At 27.6% G+C, this 17,891-nt stretch overlaps 2 protein-coding genes across 2 annotated transcripts; one reads left to right on the forward strand and one right to left on the reverse strand.

Moving 5' to 3' along the window:
• Positions 1–1,369: 1,369 nt before the first annotated feature.
• Positions 1,370–14,570, forward strand: LOC122516270 (glutamine-dependent NAD(+) synthetase). Its single transcript, XM_043633944.1, has 14 exons — positions 1,370–1,626; positions 2,251–2,429; positions 10,695–10,877; positions 10,966–11,221; positions 11,339–11,531; positions 11,611–11,851; positions 11,937–12,179; positions 12,293–12,408; positions 12,485–12,789; positions 12,879–13,087; positions 13,168–13,393; positions 13,508–13,684; positions 13,845–13,947; positions 14,249–14,570. The coding sequence occupies exons 3-14, from the start codon at positions 10,732–10,734 to the stop codon at positions 14,275–14,277; spliced, it is 2,244 nt and encodes a 747-aa protein (XP_043489879.1). The 5' UTR covers positions 1,370–1,626; positions 2,251–2,429; positions 10,695–10,731; the 3' UTR covers positions 14,278–14,570.
• LOC122517105 (cytosolic carboxypeptidase 2-like) lies at positions 3,406–9,355 on the reverse strand. The gene is made up of 15 exons (XM_043635476.1): positions 8,957–9,355; positions 8,271–8,482; positions 8,006–8,158; positions 7,617–7,930; positions 7,291–7,437; positions 7,127–7,235; positions 6,808–7,053; positions 6,382–6,714; positions 5,949–6,176; positions 5,763–5,854; positions 5,487–5,682; positions 5,232–5,328; positions 4,962–5,169; positions 4,526–4,870; positions 3,406–4,184 (listed from the first exon to the last, which is right to left on the reverse strand). The coding sequence occupies exons 1-15, from the start codon at positions 9,174–9,176 to the stop codon at positions 3,542–3,544; spliced, it is 3,543 nt and encodes a 1,180-aa protein (XP_043491411.1). The 5' UTR covers positions 9,177–9,355; the 3' UTR covers positions 3,406–3,541.
• Positions 14,571–17,891: the final 3,321 nt, after the last annotated feature.

Here is a 17,891-nt window from a genome sequence, read left to right on the forward strand (position 1 = left end):
CTAAACTGTTGGCTCGCTTTACGACTGGTGTCTTTTATAAGCGAGTCTCTTAGCAACCCCTACTACTTCTTATATCAAGAAATCAGACTTGTGATAATGACTATTTATTTTTGAAGAATATTTGAATCGATAATAGATTCACTGATTATTTATTCTTACGTTCATCGGCAATGGAAATTTTACGTAATTAGGAATGACGTTCCTAAATTCAATTTGATTCAGTCACGTTAGTTCTTTTATTTTTTTATATTCTTTTTATCTTACAATTTTAAGTCAATCCTTTGGAAATAAGTTAAACATTTATTTTTCCTTGCTATAATCCTTGACGTTATCTTTAACATTATCTCAGGGTCAATTTTTACTTTGTTAAGAAACAAATTTCGTTGACTTACTGATGTTTCATAGTTCTTATGCAATTTACAACGTTTTACTCTGACTCAATTACTACGTTTAATTATTTATTTCGTTGTTTACGTGAACAAATAATAGTTCATTTTATTTTAAGCGTTTCCTAAATGCTTATTTCAAAACATTGAAATACTGCATAATAAGTGTAATTTGTTTATTGTTTTAGATGACTTTAATCTTAATTGTATGAGTAAATGAACAATACTTATATAATGAATAGTATAAATATATATGGTCAGAAAATATGGAATAGTTTGCTTGTGGACGTCTTTACCGTTTTTTACTTCATATTGTATTCGTTATTGTCAAATTAATAATTAAAAGGTATTTATTTAATTTAATAAATAATTTAGACAAAAAATCGAATGCAGTTGACACTAGAGTGTCAGTAAAAAAACGCAATAGTGTTAGAAGGTGTTAATAGAAAAATAACTCTACTCTTAAAATTCGAATCTCGTAAAAGGGAGAATAAAAAACAAAAATTTACTAAAGAATTTAATAATAATGAGTAATACAATTAATATTTAAATTTTGTTTTCATTTAAAAGCCTAAAATGGAATTATGGCATTTTACTATTACTATATATATATATAATTGTATAATATATATATAAAACTTATATTATATTATATTATATTATATTAAAATATATAATATAAATTAAAATTATAATATTATATGTATATACAAAAATATTTTAAGTGATTAATTTGTTTTTCCAAAATAATGTTTTTATTTTCAATAATTTTCTTTTGCTATATAATTTATATAAATTATTTTTTAATAGATTTTTTAACTTAAATCAATTTTTTTTAATTATCAGCACAAATATTACGTATTAATAATAATTTATATTTCTATTCATGCACATTAAAAAATGTTCAAATAAAATAGAAAGATTTGGATTTGTAATTCTCGAACGCTTTCGATATATCGAAAATAATCGATTTAAGATAACAAACTGTTGGAGCACACATTTCTACGTATTTACGTATGCGGTGTATACGTATATTATATAATTTCGACGCGTAATGCTACGATTCTTAAATGTGACTTTTATTGTTTTTTTTTCCCAAGAAATTAATTAAGTAAATGAGTATGGGATGCATAATCACCGGATATCCAGGTCTTGGAGCGGTGCTTTTTAACATACAAGTGTCATGTGGAAAACAACATGAACTGACGTATATCTTTATGTAGATACCGCTATGCATTACGTGAGTGTCGTCTTTCTTTAATTTTGTTTCTTTTTCTTTTTTATTATTTTTTACTCCATCATTACCAAAATTTTTAATGAATATTAATTGTTCTATGATATTATGATAACATGTATCAATTAATTTCTATATGATTACTCTATCTTTTTTTCTGTATAGGTTATGCGTGTATAGGTTATGTTTGATAAAAGTATTTTCCTTGAAAGTTTTCTTTGATGTAAATTTTCTTTGACGTTATTTTTTAATATCGCGATATATTATTTATTTTAGATATCTTTTATTTGATAATTAAGGTACGTTGATTTGTTTTATGTAAAAAGTATTATTTTCTATAAAAGTATATTTAGATTATAATTTTGTTATCATAATTTGTTTATTGTGTTTGCCTATCATAAATTTATAATTTTGACTTGCCAATGACTTTTCTAAAGATATCAGAAATAAAGCTTACATAAGTTGGTGACAAGTCAAATTCTCTCATTTTTAAATAAAATTTTAAATACATTTTAATATAAGCAATAGGAACATCGAATACAAGTTTCTATTGTTACTTTTTAAAAAACAGTAAGATTTTTAATATAATAATAACTTTTGATTCTATCGCTGAATGATTTGTGTTTTTAGTGTTTACAAAATTAGAAGATATCAGATGGCATTGTGATAAAGCTTGCAAGACCGTTTGAAGTCCTATGTATATGGCAGTCTTTTAAAATTATCAAAAAAGTAGAGAAGAAGTTACTTCGTTCCTTGAAACAAGAGAAGCGAATAAGAAAGATCTATGATTTAGAAGAGTCGAGTAAAAGGTAAGAATTAGTACGTTATACATGGTATAAAAATTAACGAAGACCGATCACATAAATGTTTCATGAAGTTTATATATAAAGTAATAGACCTCACAAACCCTGAGTCATTTTATCGGAATATATATTATTTTTGTACGTATAAGCGTTAATCATGCAATACATGGTGCGACTGAATAATAAAGTCATGTGTTGACAAAGTAAAATATACATTTTTAATGAGATTTGATCATCATCCTATTCTGTAGGTATTGTAGATATGCATCCAGTTTAATGTCTATTTTATTTCTTATATTTTATTTTTTATATATATAAAAATCATAATAAAAAATAGTAATAGTATACAAATTCTTCTATTAAATTTATATAAATTTGAGTAACCAAATAATTCCGTTACTTTCTAATTTTCTTTTTATTCAAAAGTTCTATTGATTTGAATTGTATATTGCTTTAGAAAAAAGAATTCATGATTAGTGAACTTTGAACAAATTTATAATTTTATGAAAATCATATGCAAATTACTAAAGGTTCTGTTATACACTTTTAAGAAAGTTGCTCAATGTGTGCGTTTGTTTATTACAGTTTTATAGATTGAAAGACGATAAAAATATTTATTACTTATATTCGCAACTATAGAACTCTAGTTTCTTTTCCTTGGTTGATTGTAAATTATATAATATGTTTTTTGTAAGCAATTATCTTTTCATTAAGTTATTGCTATATTTAATTTGTTATATGTTTGTAGTATTATAGATGCTTAATCTTACGGTTGTATAAATCCGATAGTATGTTAAATTATTAGCATTAAAACAATAAAAAAACATTATAAAAAATGATGGTTGTTGTATATATGAAATGATTGCTTAATTAATTTATCAGGGATATTTATTTATTAGCATTATAAAAAAATGAAACCGTGATAAATGACTTTTCATTTTCTTTCTTCTATTTCTTTCTTTCTTCTAATCTATGCAAATACATACATACAAACATGCATATATACGTACGTAGAGTTTTATATATATACATATGTAGTGTATCACGTTATTATGTAATCAACGGAACATTTTGAGCATAGTAATCAGTGCACGTTATTGTAAAGTGATATAAACGTTCTACGAAATAAATTTCTTCACTATTTTAGCACTAGCAGCACGCTTTTTATTACCAGTTCTCGTATTTATGGAATTAGGTATTATTTTTGTCTTTTTTAATTGTTTCTTTTTTTTCTGTTTCCCCTTTCCATTCTTCAATTTATTTATATTGTTCAAACATTCCTCAGAATTGGAACTATCGGACACGGGTATCGCGAATGATTTCAATTGTTGTATCGTACGAATTTTAGTTATTTTGTTTCTAGCAATTATTCTTTCGGTCGTTGCTATGTTTTGATGATGTGATTTTATTCGCGTTTCTAATTTTTGTTGCCTTCGTTCTTTCTTCGCCGGTGTATTGCTCGTAAACAATTTTAAAGAATCAGCTTTAATGGGTAGAAATGAACTTTTATTGTTACCGTTGTTGTCTTTGATAGTCGAATTTAAATTCACAGCCATTTCCCATTTCAATCGAGAACGTTCCATCTTCGTTTCTTTGACTTTCTCATTCTTACGATTATTATCTCCGACATCTTTCTTATATTTTGATATTGTTTGCTCGTTTACTAGAATATTTTGTTTCCTGCGAGATTTCTTTTTCGGTTTTCTTTTTTCCGATGTTTTATCGTAATGATCGAGTAATTTTAATTTTTCTGTATTCGACCTAAAAAACGAACAAATATTACAATTAAGTTAATTATAATTGGATCAAGTTATAAGAACAAGAATCTATCAATCTTTCATGATCTGAAATTTAATTTACAGATTTGAATTAATAAAACAATCAAAATTAAAAGAAACTTTATTTCTAGTTTCTAAAAGTCTAGTCTAAAAGTTTTACAAACTTTTTTTAATTAACAACATTATTTAATAGTTAATAGTATAATTAGTATTATTTTTAATTTCGTTTAATTTATAAATTTACTAATTGCATTATAGTTTTAATAATTATATAATTTAAGTTATATCAATTGTAAATATTTTTTTGTCGAAAAAAAAGATCACAAAATTATGTATAGTTTTTGTATAACTGTATTTAAATAACTTGTTACCATTTTAAAAATTAATAGATCCGTGTGCATAATTTGATACAAATAATTAAACCAACAAAATAAAAAATAAAAACCAAGTTCATATCGTTTAAACCTTAGGAATATTTCACTTTTGGAATTACAACTCGTTAAAGCTAGGCTAGATATTCCCCAACTCAATGGTACTCTTCCAAAATCATTATTGATAACAGTCATCCCATTTTCCGTATTACGAATTGGTATTCCCATCCATATTTGTTGTCTGAAAGATGAAACTTTCCTTTCGACGGATGCTGTTGAAGGATGATGTTTCAATTTCCTATAATAAACAAATAAAAAAATTATATTTTTTACACATTGTATAAATACATTTTTTTTTCTACGCTTTTATTTTTGTTTTTTAAAAGCACCTTGACAAACGATGACAACGTATTCGTTGTTGAATTTTTCTATGCTCATCGTCGAGCAATAAATTTTCACCTAGTGATAAACTACGTGGTCTGATTATCGAAGGAAATAAAGAACATTCTGTTGTACGTTCATTTTTTTTTATTTCTTCTTCGTTTCTTTCTCGCAAATTAAGGGTATTTTCTCTTTCTCTGTGTCTTCGAATCCTTGCTGAAAAATTTGTACGTTTTAATCAATTTTCGTGATTACGTATTAAATACTCGATGATTCACCTGTTGCCTTAGATCGATCATCGTCAATCCAATCTGTCATGTAACATAAATCACTTCCTGGATCAGTTGTATGCAAATCCATGACGGTTCTAGATTGCTATAAATAATAATAAATAGTCTAAATTTAAAGGATTATATAAATTATCTTCTTTTTTTTTTTTTAATTGATTTAGGAGCTTAAAATTTATATCATAAATGATTTCCTTTTTTTTGAAATTTTTATAAAATGATTATAAATTGTTATAATAATTTTACCAACAATTTCTTGCGTTCCAAATACTTTCGTTCCATCTCCCTCGTTCTTATTCTCCTTTTTAATAAATTCATGCTTCCAGTAGAACCAAAATTAGGAGATGGAGGTGGTGCTGGATGAGCTTCGTTTTGTACTTCATCGTAAGGATTCGTCATCGATTCATCCGATGCATGACTTTCCGAACTTTCTCCTTCGTCGCTAAAAAATGATTTACATTATACTAATAATTTGTTAATTTTTAATGAAAAAAAAAAAAACAAACAAACACATTCAAATACCTAGAATAATCGGTTAAATCGATATTCGTAGGTTCTTCGGCATTTGATCCTTCTTTGATCAATCTCGTTAAAATTTTGGTTCGTAATCTCTCCTATTAAAACAAAACAAAACAAACAAGTTGTTTTTAGAAACCTCAATCAATATTCGTAAATCTTCACAAACTTCTTTCCATTAACGACAATCACCTTGACCGGATCTTGATCAGAAAAATCAAGGAGTGTCTCGCAAAAAGCTTTACCGATCTGTTCGTAATCTTGTGTCGAAAAATGTGTGCCAGATCTCGATCCTAATCTGGTACCACCCATTGAAGCTTCCATCGTGTAACTGTTTTGTACACCCATTGACCAAGCCACAACTCTACCTGTACCTTCCTTTCCTTTCTCTACGTGAAATTTACAATTTTCGAAAGAAAACTATAAAACAAAATCAAATAATTAAATTTAAACAATTAAAAAGAGAGAGAGAGAGAAATTTTTATATTTTTTTGTTTACAATCCAAACAATTTTTCTTAATTTTGAGCATTAGTATAATAATTTTTGCAATTTTTTTTTCCCCCATTTTTATTTTTTTCTTTCTTTTTATTTCTGATGGATAATTTTTAACCATAAGTTTCTAACCTTGTCAGCAGCATTTTTATGAAGCATTAAAGGAAAGATTTGTTCAGAGAGTTTAGCGTTACATCCAGTTCTTTTGCTTTCGCAACCATAAGCAAAGATATTATGCTTCCTAGAATGAGCATGAAGGTCACAGTATATCGTTACTCCACATTCCTCAAGTAATCTTCGTATCATCAACTTCGTATGCCAAACTGATGGAAAACTTTCACGCATTACTGTCCTATACTGTCTGTTCAAATCTTTTCCGGATAAAGAACATCTATTATTACCAACTATAACTCCATCAGGATTTAACATTGGTATCAGTTTGAACACGAATCTTTCTCGTAATTCCTATTTACATTATTAGTTATTATTTTATATTTTTTATTGAGCAAATTAATATAAAATAAATAATTAGAACTTTAGTTTAGTTATTTGTTTTACCTTGGCACGATTAGATTCGCTAGTTAGAAAATCAATGATACCCTTCATAGTCCAACTAGACGGTGTTTCACCTGGATGAACTCTGGCCGTGATTACAACTCCACGTTTTCTTCGTATTTCCTCGTAATAAGTTGGTGCTGTTATTGTTAAATAATAGACACCATTTCCAGCCAATGTACGACATAATAATCGTAATTTTGTAAATCTTGATTTTACTGGATCGCTTACTATTTTTGTTAAATATTCCTGATAATCGAAATAATTGGACTGGAGATTTAATTAATCGGTGATTAGAAAATTAATAGTAAATATTATTTACCTGTAAATCTGTATATGTATATGGATAACAATATGCTAAATAAACTATGTCATGATCGTGTGGGAAACATATGTTAAATGTTAAAGTATGTTTTTCCTTTTCCTCGTCGCTGTAAAATATTTATCGATAATTTTAAATTTTATAAATTGTTTGATTTAACTTACGATTCGCCATTTTTGTAATAACTAATATTCTCTCCACATCTTCTCCATCCTATAGATTTAGTTCGAGCATCTTCAGTAGAATACAAAAGTGGCCTAAGTCCTTCTTTATATAAACTATCATCCTTACACATATTCACAATCGATAATCTATTTGTAAATAAATTTATCTATTTGTTAATATATTTTTGTATTTAAATTCAGAAGAAACAAAAAAATTTCTTTTCATAAAAAATACAAAAATTTTTATATCGTTTATTAAAATGCCTGTAATTAATTCATATACATATTCACGATCAATAATTTAAACATTTCAATATTATTGTTACCTGTAAGTAATTCTGCTTCTTGTATTAGATATTTGAAAATAATACCATTGGGTGTGTCTCTGAGTATAAAGATCCCTTCTCAAATGAAGTTGATAATAAGTGTCACTTATTTTAACAACCTTTCCAAGATTACCAGATTCGAAACGTGACTCGAATCTTAAATCGCTATTGGCATCGGTGATGAAAAACATATTGGCGGTGTTGTTCTCGTCCTTGGAAGATGGTAACGTGTATTCGTTCCCTGAATTCGTTTCCTTGAAAGTTTTATTGGAAGACGATAGGATTGGGTTTCCACCGACACATGATCTACTAAACTGTCAAGATGAACATCCTAATTATTTGAATCAAATTGATCAACGCGCGAATTAGTTGATTGATTAGGTACTTACGTAATTGGTAACATTAGTTGGGCAGTATCGAAATATAACAGTACCTAACTCATCATCTATTGGTTTTGGTGTTGGTTCTTTCCCATTTGATAAATAAAATGGTTCTGGGTTCACCGGGTTATATTCTATATGACGAACCCTTTCTGGGATTACCTGGAATAAATACAATTTTTTGTACGTAACATTAATTCAATTATTCAGTTGATCATTGAGTTGATCATTGAGTTGATTATTAATGATTTTTGTATTTTTTTTTTTTATTTACTTGACATTCCGTTGGCCAACGTGCCATTTCTTGAACAATAGTGTCCACGATACATTGCGAGCTTAATGCCCTAAGTGTTTCCTTTGCGTTTTTATTTTTCGTCGAGTCCAAGGATCTTGAAAATAAACTCAATTCGATGCCATCGTTTAAAATCTTACAACGTTCCAATATTTGTGATTCGTGTGGCGTTTGTAGACTCGTTAATGCTGTACCTGTAAATTATTATTATTTTGTAAACAAATACAATTTATACAAAAAAGAAAGAAAAGATAAAAAAAACATTAATTTTCAATTAACATGTTTTTGAATGATTTTTTTAAAATACAAAAGTAATAAAAAGAAAAATAAAACTACAACAAGATCTCGGGAAAAGTTTAACAAGTTTTAGAACTATTTACGAGCTAAGAAAAATAATGAAGTACAAATAAATTGTATAAATTGTGTTAAAGCTTAACGAGTTTCTAGAAATAAAGAAATAAAGTTATCGCAAAATGTTAAAATGACAGGTAAAAGTTTTTCGCGTAGGTGGTACACCACAAAATAGTCGATAGTTGCACTTCATCTAGATAAGGGTACAACGTACTAACGTTCACGACCTCAACCATGAGTTGTATAGTTATATGGAAATGTGCATACACATATTATACTGATACACACACACATATTATCCATGATTCACTACTTACACACTTTAAGCACGCGAAATAAGATACTTAGAAAATGATCGATATTTTGAATCATTCGTATAGAAATAAAAAAAGAATTTATTTGTTTGGAGAAGCAATTGAATGATTTTTTTTTTTTATATAAAATAATAAATTCATTAAACCCACCAGTAATTGACTGAACTGGGAACAACATTGCTTGATGTTCACGTATTTTATTAGACGATAAAAGATTTGTCATTTTTTGTTATTTCTCATCTTCCATGTAATCGTCATCCTTCTTTCAATCGATCGTTGCTCAATCATCGTCAATAATTTCTCGATCATTTTGATATTTTATTAAATTCGACATTTTTTTCTTAGAATTAAGAGGATTGTTAAAGATAAACGGTTTGGCATTGTTTCGTCACTTCTTTGAACACAAATTATGTTGTTTTTTATGTTTCTATAAAAAAAAACTTTTATCATAGATATTTTTTAACTGAAGCACTAAAAATGTTACAAACAAAAATTATTTCACATGTAAGAGTCAAATTTAAAAAGAACAATCACGGTAATAAAATTGACAAGAAATTTATTTAAATAATATCTCATAATAAAAAAAAAATCTTATAAATAATTTGTTATTAAAGTGTGTAATGCAATATATATTTGTTTATTTATATTTTTTAAAGAGAAAAGCTGTGATTTAATTTTAAAAAATAATTGATTTCTGCCATTTAATATAAGATCTCATAATATTAAAAGTTTAATTAATAATTATTTATTATCGAGCAATTTAAATTCGATTCGAAGAAAAATGTTGATAGAATGAAAAAAAAAAAACAAATAACAATTACTTGCCATTAATGTAAGTAAAATCACGTAGAGTCGATAATAGAAGTCAGGGTGTTATCATTGTTCGTTAGAATAGTGTTAGCCGACTGAGAAGAAGCCACGAGCTGAAGAAGAGAGATTTGTGGAATATAGTCATGTATTGCCTGACAACGGTCGTGCATTAGGGGCGGAGTCACTGCCATTCTGATTGTTTGCTATACTTTCCTATCTCGATTCTATTTTCTGCATTTTTTTCATCAAACTTTTTTCTTAACATAAATCTAAAAAAAACCTTGAAACTAATCAAATTTAATTAGGGATCATGATCGAGATCAATCTTGATTGATATTTATTATATAATTTATTTTTATTATATTATTATTATATATACTATTATTTATATATATAATTTATTTTATTATTATTATTATTATTATTATAATTTGTTTAATTAATGTAGATGTATAAATTAAACAAAAAGAAAAAGAAAAGTGAAGAAATTATTTGATCATCAAAATCGATTAATTTTACTGTACGTGCATACAATCATAGTGTGCACTGATTGATGAACTGTAAGAAACGTCTAACTCATCATACAAATACTTCAATTAGTTGATGTGTATGCGTGTGTATGTATATAAAGCAAACTGCCTATTGTTCGTTTACCTCGTGGTACCGGGTTCTGAAAGTTATTGATCAATCAGAGACCACCAAACATACTAACAGCATGTGTACAGGGATTCCATCGAGTATAATTTTCTTTACCTTGTTTTATCGATTATATATTGACAAGTCTTTTATTTTGTATATAAAATATTGCTAAATATTATAGTTGTCTTTTATAGGAATTGATATAATCCTATTTTTGATTGATCGTAATCAGAGTTGAACTTCAAAATATATTCTTCTTTTTGGTTTATATTATTTTTATGTACAATTCCAGCAAGTAAGAAAATTAAGTTACAAGAAAAACATACAAAATGGGTCGGAAAGTAACTGTAGCTGCTTGCACGCTGAATCAATGGGCCATGGATTTTGATGGGAATTTTCGAAGGATTCTTCAAAGTATAGAAGAAGCTAAAGCTGCTGGTGCAACTTATAGAAGTGGTCCCGAATTAGAAATTTGGTGTGTAGAAAATTTCATTATTAAAGTATAATAATTGTTGACTTGAGATTATTTACTGATTAAGTTACGTTTCTTTTTTTTTGTTCAGTGGTTACAGTTGCGAGGATCACTTCTACGAATCTGATACGTTGTTACATTGTTGGGAAGTTTTAGCAATGCTTCTGAAATCCAGTGTTTGCGAAGATATTTTGATAGATGTTGGGATGCCAGTGATGCATAAAAATGTAACTTATAATTGTCGAGTTGTATTTTTAAATTCGTCTGTTTTGTTAATCAGACCAAAAATGCTGTTATGCGAGGATGGAAATTATCGTGAGTCAAGATGGTTCTCTCCTTGGACCAAGGTAACTCCTGCTAACATATTTAATAATTTTAAATAAAATAATATTTTTATATTAACGTCCAGTAGCACCGCGTTGGTGTCGCAAACAAATTCATTTATTTATTTATTACCAATTTAGGAGCGTACTGTCGAGGACTATTTTTTGCCGAGAATGATTTCTCAATTAACTGGACAAAATGTTGTACCTTTTGGTGATGCTGTGATATCAACAAAAGATACTTGCATAGGTTTCGAAATGTGCGAGGAACTTTGGAATCCACGCAGCAATCATATTCCAATGTCTCTGGATGGCGTTGAGATAATAGCTAATGGTCATAAATTTAGCATCTACATCAATTAGTCTTCTCATTATCATAATCATAAAATTTGATATATTTTCCAATCTTATAGGAAGTGGTTCTTATTTCGAGCTTCGTAAAGGATATGTCACAGTAGATCTCGTTAAATCAGCTACATTTAAATGCGGTGGTTGTTACATCTTCAGTAATTTACGTGGATGCGATGGCGCAAGGCTTTATTTTAATGGTGGTTCTGGTATTTTCCTTAATGGATATATTTTAAATCGTGGCAAACAATTTGCTTTGGAAGAGGTCGAGGTTACTGTCGCTACGTTTGACCTGGAAGACATAAGGTCAGTAAATATAATAATAAATTCACAACTCATGATTTTATTTGAAGATATTACAATTACTAATTTTGTACCTTTTGTTTTATAGAAGTTATAGAAATAATATTAGGTCAAGATCTCATTCGGCGGCACGTTCGGAATCGTATCCACGTGTCAAAATAGATTTCGTTCTTTCTTCGCCGAACCTGATTTCACCAAATCCATCTAACAAAGTCATGAATATGGAACAAAATATATTAGAGAATATGAATGGAATGTTAAACGCGACTTATCATACACCGGAGGAAGAAATTTCTTTGGCACCTGCTTGTTGGCTTTGGGATTACCTAAGGTATACTCGTTAATATTTATAAGTTAACTCATTTGCATCCGAGCTCTAGATATTCTACTAATAAATCATATTTTTCAAATAATTCAAAATAATATTTTGTTCTCTTTTTAAAGACGCTCTTGTCAAGGTGGATTTTTCATACCTTTAAGTGGAGGTATTGATTCATCTTCGTCAGCTTGTTTGGTCTACAGTATGTGTACTTTGATAGTTGAATCTGTTAGCAAAGGAGGTAAACATTTAATTACTTGATATCAATTAAACTAAATAATTATTAAATTTAATTGAACGATATATCTTAATTTTAGATGCACAGGTGTTGTCAGATATTAGAAAAATTGTTGGCGATTGTGAGTACACACCGACTGATCCCAAACAACTTTGTAACACTTTGCTGGTTACGTGTTACATGGGAACTGAAAATTCATCTGCTGAAACGAAAACAAGAGCAGCCGAATTAGCGAAACAAATAGGGTCTTATCATCATAATATTGTCATTGATACCGCTGTCTCAGCTATTTTAGGTATATTTCAGCAGATAACGAAAATAGTGCCGAGATTTAAAGTACACGGTGGTTCTCCGAGAGAAAATCAAGCTTTACAAAATATTCAAGTGGGCCTATTTTCATTAATTGTTGCACGTTGCTCTTTTGATTATTTTTATTATAATGTAATATAATCGTATGTTGTTAATATTTATAGGCACGTTTACGTATGGTTATTACTTATCTATTCGCACAATTGATGCTCTGGATCCGAGGACGTCCAGGTGGTCTTCTAGTACTTGGAAGCACAAACGTTGATGAGGCACTTCGTGGCTATGTGACCAAATATGATAGCAGTAGTGCAGATATTAATCCTATTGGTGGAATATCTAAAAACGATCTCAAACGATTTATTTCGTATTTTAGGTAATTATAGGATAATCAAATATTAATCTTACGTCACACATAAGAAAGTGATATTTCTTGTTAATTTATTTTAATTTTAGAAAGAAGCATGGATTGTCAGCTTTAGATGATATCTTAAAATCACCACCAACGGCCGAATTGGAGCCATTGCAAGATGGAAAACTAACTCAATTCGACGAAGTAGAGATGGGTATGACGTACAACGAATTAGAAACTTTTGGAAAGCTTAGGAAACAGTATTGTGCTGGACCCTATAGCATGTTTTGTCGACTCGTTAATACTTGGAATCATTATACACCCAAAGAGGTGAATTATATCAGATATTGTATCAATGCAATGTTTATAGTAATTGTGATTAGATTGTGAAAGCCAAATATTTTCATAGAATTTCAAATATTTCAATTTGTGTTAATATCACAGGTTGCTGACAAAGTTAAACTTTTCTATCGCTGTTATGCGATACATCGTCATAAGATGACCATACTAACACCTTCTTGTCATATCGAAACTTACAGTCCTGATGACAATCGTTTCGATCATCGTCAGTTTCTTTACAATCATACATGGAAATGGCAGTTCAATGCCATTGAAGAAGAGGTGAACCTGTATCAAAAATTAATTAATTTGTTCTAAAACGAATATTGAATAATTAGAAAAAATTGATTCGCATCTTGTAAAAATGTGATCAATGAATTTTTGTACTTATTTATTGTTTGTTACAGTTGTACTGTATTTGATGTAAAATAATTGATTACAGGTAAAACGAATGAGCACGGAGGAGCACACAACCAGATCGAAGACAGACGCACCTAAAGTGCCAGCTAGGCCGAGAATCATCCCGTTCAACTCTGTAATTAGTAGTGAGTAAACACAACAACAAAATCAACAACAACAACAACTATAACTACAACAATAAACGACAAATAGACAAATCAATAAGACGTGTGAGTCTTCGTTATTAAAATGAAGATCTCTGACAATCTAACGAATTTATTTTAAAATAGTCTGAACAGAAACAGGCATTGGTGAAAAAAAAAAATGTAAAATAAAAATAAAAATACAATTCATCGAAAAAAGAGGCGCAGCAGATAAAAAGTTTGACGAGTATAAACGAAAATCGAGGAATTTGGATCATCAGTGCTCGATCATTCTCTGTTCCAGATAAGAAACATCCCGGAGTAATAGTTTAGTAGCCGTAGCTCTATCTCTTATCATTTTGACATTGCAGTGTCAACCAGCGGAAAAAAGAACGGGACAGTGTGCTGTTGCAATGACTGGGAGAGAAAAATATGGCTTACAAGAAAGATGTCCCATATATTTTTCAAAAAATAAAAATAATTTAAAGGGATAATATTTTTATCCAAAGAAAATAAAACAACAAAAAATAAAAAATAATTAAAACAAATATATGATTACTGATAAGCATAAAGATTAAATTTGTCTCTTTATTTTGATTAAAATAAAAAAGAATTCGATGTTAGAATAATTTTATTCTTACTCAATAAAAATAATATGCAATATTATACTTACTTTGTTCTAATATAGAAAAGTAATATATATATATATATATATGGTGTTTTGTAACTGATGGTTCAAGCGAGCAAGAGGTGATATTACACAAAAAACTATATGAAAAAATTTTATTTTACATTTTCGACTTACATAAGTTTTTCGTGTAGAATCACCTCCAGCTCGCTTATATCACCAGTTAGAGGACACCCTGTATATTTTGTTAGACAATTTAAACCTATATTAACAAGTTCACTACCATGTTCCGAAGAAGAAATTCATAAATGTGTGACGTTGGGTCATCAATGAAAATCAGTGTCTCACAGATTTATGAATTTGTATAGCGTAGTGTTTGTTAAATAATCAAAATATTTCAAAATGAAAGAATGAATTTTACAATTAAGTAAATTAATAATTAAATAACGCTATTAACAGTTATCAGTTCGTATTAGCAAGTTACTAATAATTTGAGAATATGCATATATAACATATATAATTTTATTGTCCCTTTGTTATCTGCGTACAAAGAACGTAACCGTTTTAACCATTAGAACATTGAGCAGTTGTGTTCTTCCTAAGATCTATCAAAAGTATTCAAATGATATTTCAGCACGCAGTGAATTGAATGTGTTAAACAATCCTCTCTTTCATCTCTGACTCTCTTAGTTTGTATATTAGATAGTTTATATATATATTTAATCATGCATACCTATGAGTCCATACACCAACACGCATGCACATGCATTTCGTTCATAGACTGTCTATGAATTTATATATATATATTGCATCTTTTATATATAATGTGGTATCATTTTGTTTTTCATTTTTGCTTTTTTTTTTTTTTAAATATCTCTAAGTCATTTTTCATTCCTCTTATAATTATTTCGTGCTAACAGTCGATTTTTTTCTTTTTTTATTTTAAGATATAACGGCGATAAATATATTTATATAATAATATATAATAAAATCAATATAACCAGAATTATTATAAAACGGTTTCGATTTTCTTCAGGGTGATAGAGTTTCATTTTTATACGTATTCACTATCGTTCTGTGTTTTCCTAAATTGGATGCATCTAGGCATTACGACAATAATTAATAAATCTATATATATATATATAATTAGTACTAAAATAACGACGAGATGTGACAATGATAACGACGACAATGATAATAAGATTAATAATGATATTAATTAATATTATTAATATTAATAATAATAATAGTAATAATAATAGTAACATTAATACACGCTAAACAAAAAAGTCGCAAAATTATGTTACATCATAGTGATACTTTTTCTGAAAATACTGAATGTAAATAAAATTACAACTAAATAATAATAATAATAATAATATTAAGAAGAATAATAATAAAAATAATAATATTAATATTAATAATAATAATAATTATTATTATGAATTGATACTGAGATAATAATAATAATAAATAAAAATTATTTTAATACTAAGATTAATAATAAAAAATGATAATAATATATATAAACGGTGTAATAATGATATAGAAAATTATAATCGAAGATGACGATATACATATTTTGTAAGAATAACAATAATAATAATAATAATAATAATAATAATAACAATAATAAATGTAATAAAGTAAAAATCTATTATCAATATACATTGTTGTAAATTGCATTTTTTATGAAAAAGGATTATCAAAGTATTGACAAAGTATTGCCGGGATCGAAGTACACAAGGTGTTGAGTAAAAACATTTTTGTTTATTTTTTTAATTTTATTTCCTAACAATTAATATGTTTCTGTAGGCAAATGTGTGTGTGTGTGGTGTGCATAGGCTCTCTATAAATTATAATTAAGCAAGAGAGATATAAAAAAAAAAAATCACAAACTAATGAGAGAACGAATTAATTATTTTTATGGTTGATCACCATAAAAAAAGCAAATTTTTGTTATTTATCTGTTTTTTGAGAGATTCATTTTTTTTCATTTCATTTTGATACTTTGCACGAACGCGTATAGATATTATAATAATTATAATAAGAATAATAATAATAATAATATTTACAAAATCTTGAAACTAATATAAACAAAAGCCAAATTATTATCTATATAAATAATAGATAATCTCTAAATGAGAGAAAAATGTGATTACAGAAGTATTTGCCGCATATTAATATTAATAATAATAATAATAATAATAATAGTAGTAATAATGATAACAATAATAATAAATGATAAACTAATCAAAATAAGTAAGCACCCTACTAAATATTAAGACTTGAAAATTGTATCTGTCTCCATATCTAAATACACGAGAATTTGTCCATATTTCTTTTCGATTTTTCTCGTTGTTTTTGTTTTTTTGTTTTTTTTTTGTCTTTTTTAATTTGGATATCAGTCATCGAAGCGTTCCTCGAATAATTTTTAAATCAGAAACGCCATTTAAACTTATCTTACATTAATGTCAACGAATTACGTGTTCTCTCGATTAAAAAAAATCCGTTAATCTAATCGAAGAGAAGACTAATTCTTAATAGTCTACATTTTAAACATTTTATATATATATATATATTTGTATATTAAAAAAAAAAAAGAATGGATATTAATAACTTCTAACAGATTTATAATTGCACGAAATGCTTTGATCGTTGGTTCCCTTATATTCGTAACTTCAATAACATATATTTCCTCTTGAACGAATAGTAAATTATTAATAATAATAATAATAATAATAATAATAATAATAATTATAATAATAATGATGATGATAATGATAATGATGATGATGATAATAATGATGACGACGATGATGATAATGATGATGATGATGATAATAATTAATGATGAATATAATATGTAAGTAAAAATCTGTTTGGTGGAGGGATGGAGTAATTCTTATTCCTATCACAGATTAGATTACCCCCGGACAGTGTGCAACGTAATAATATTAATAGTAATGTTATTGATTGGTCAATTAATTTAAAAAAAAAAAGAAAAGAAAATGTGAAAAAGAAAACTAAAAGCTAAGTGATCTTTTAACCATTATATACTTAAACCATTCCACGTATCAGTCGATTAGATCAATTCTAATCTTACTCTTTTTAAAAAATTATAACATATATATATATGATACATTATTATTAATAAAACTTTCATACTTCGAAGAGATATCCAACGTCTATGTATTAGCATCGCAAAAGGAACATAATTTTATTTTCTCCTTTTAATCGATAACACAATGGACGTAAGACACCTCTTTCGTGTTCATAATCACCCGCCAAGTCAGAAAACAACGTAACTTGCCTCACA

The sequence above is a fragment of the Polistes fuscatus genome, unplaced genomic scaffold (assembly GCF_010416935.1).
Source record: "Polistes fuscatus isolate 324 unplaced genomic scaffold, CU_Pfus_HIC Scaffold2, whole genome shotgun sequence".
In the NCBI taxonomy this organism is placed as follows: Eukaryota; Metazoa; Arthropoda; class Insecta; order Hymenoptera; family Vespidae; genus Polistes; species Polistes fuscatus.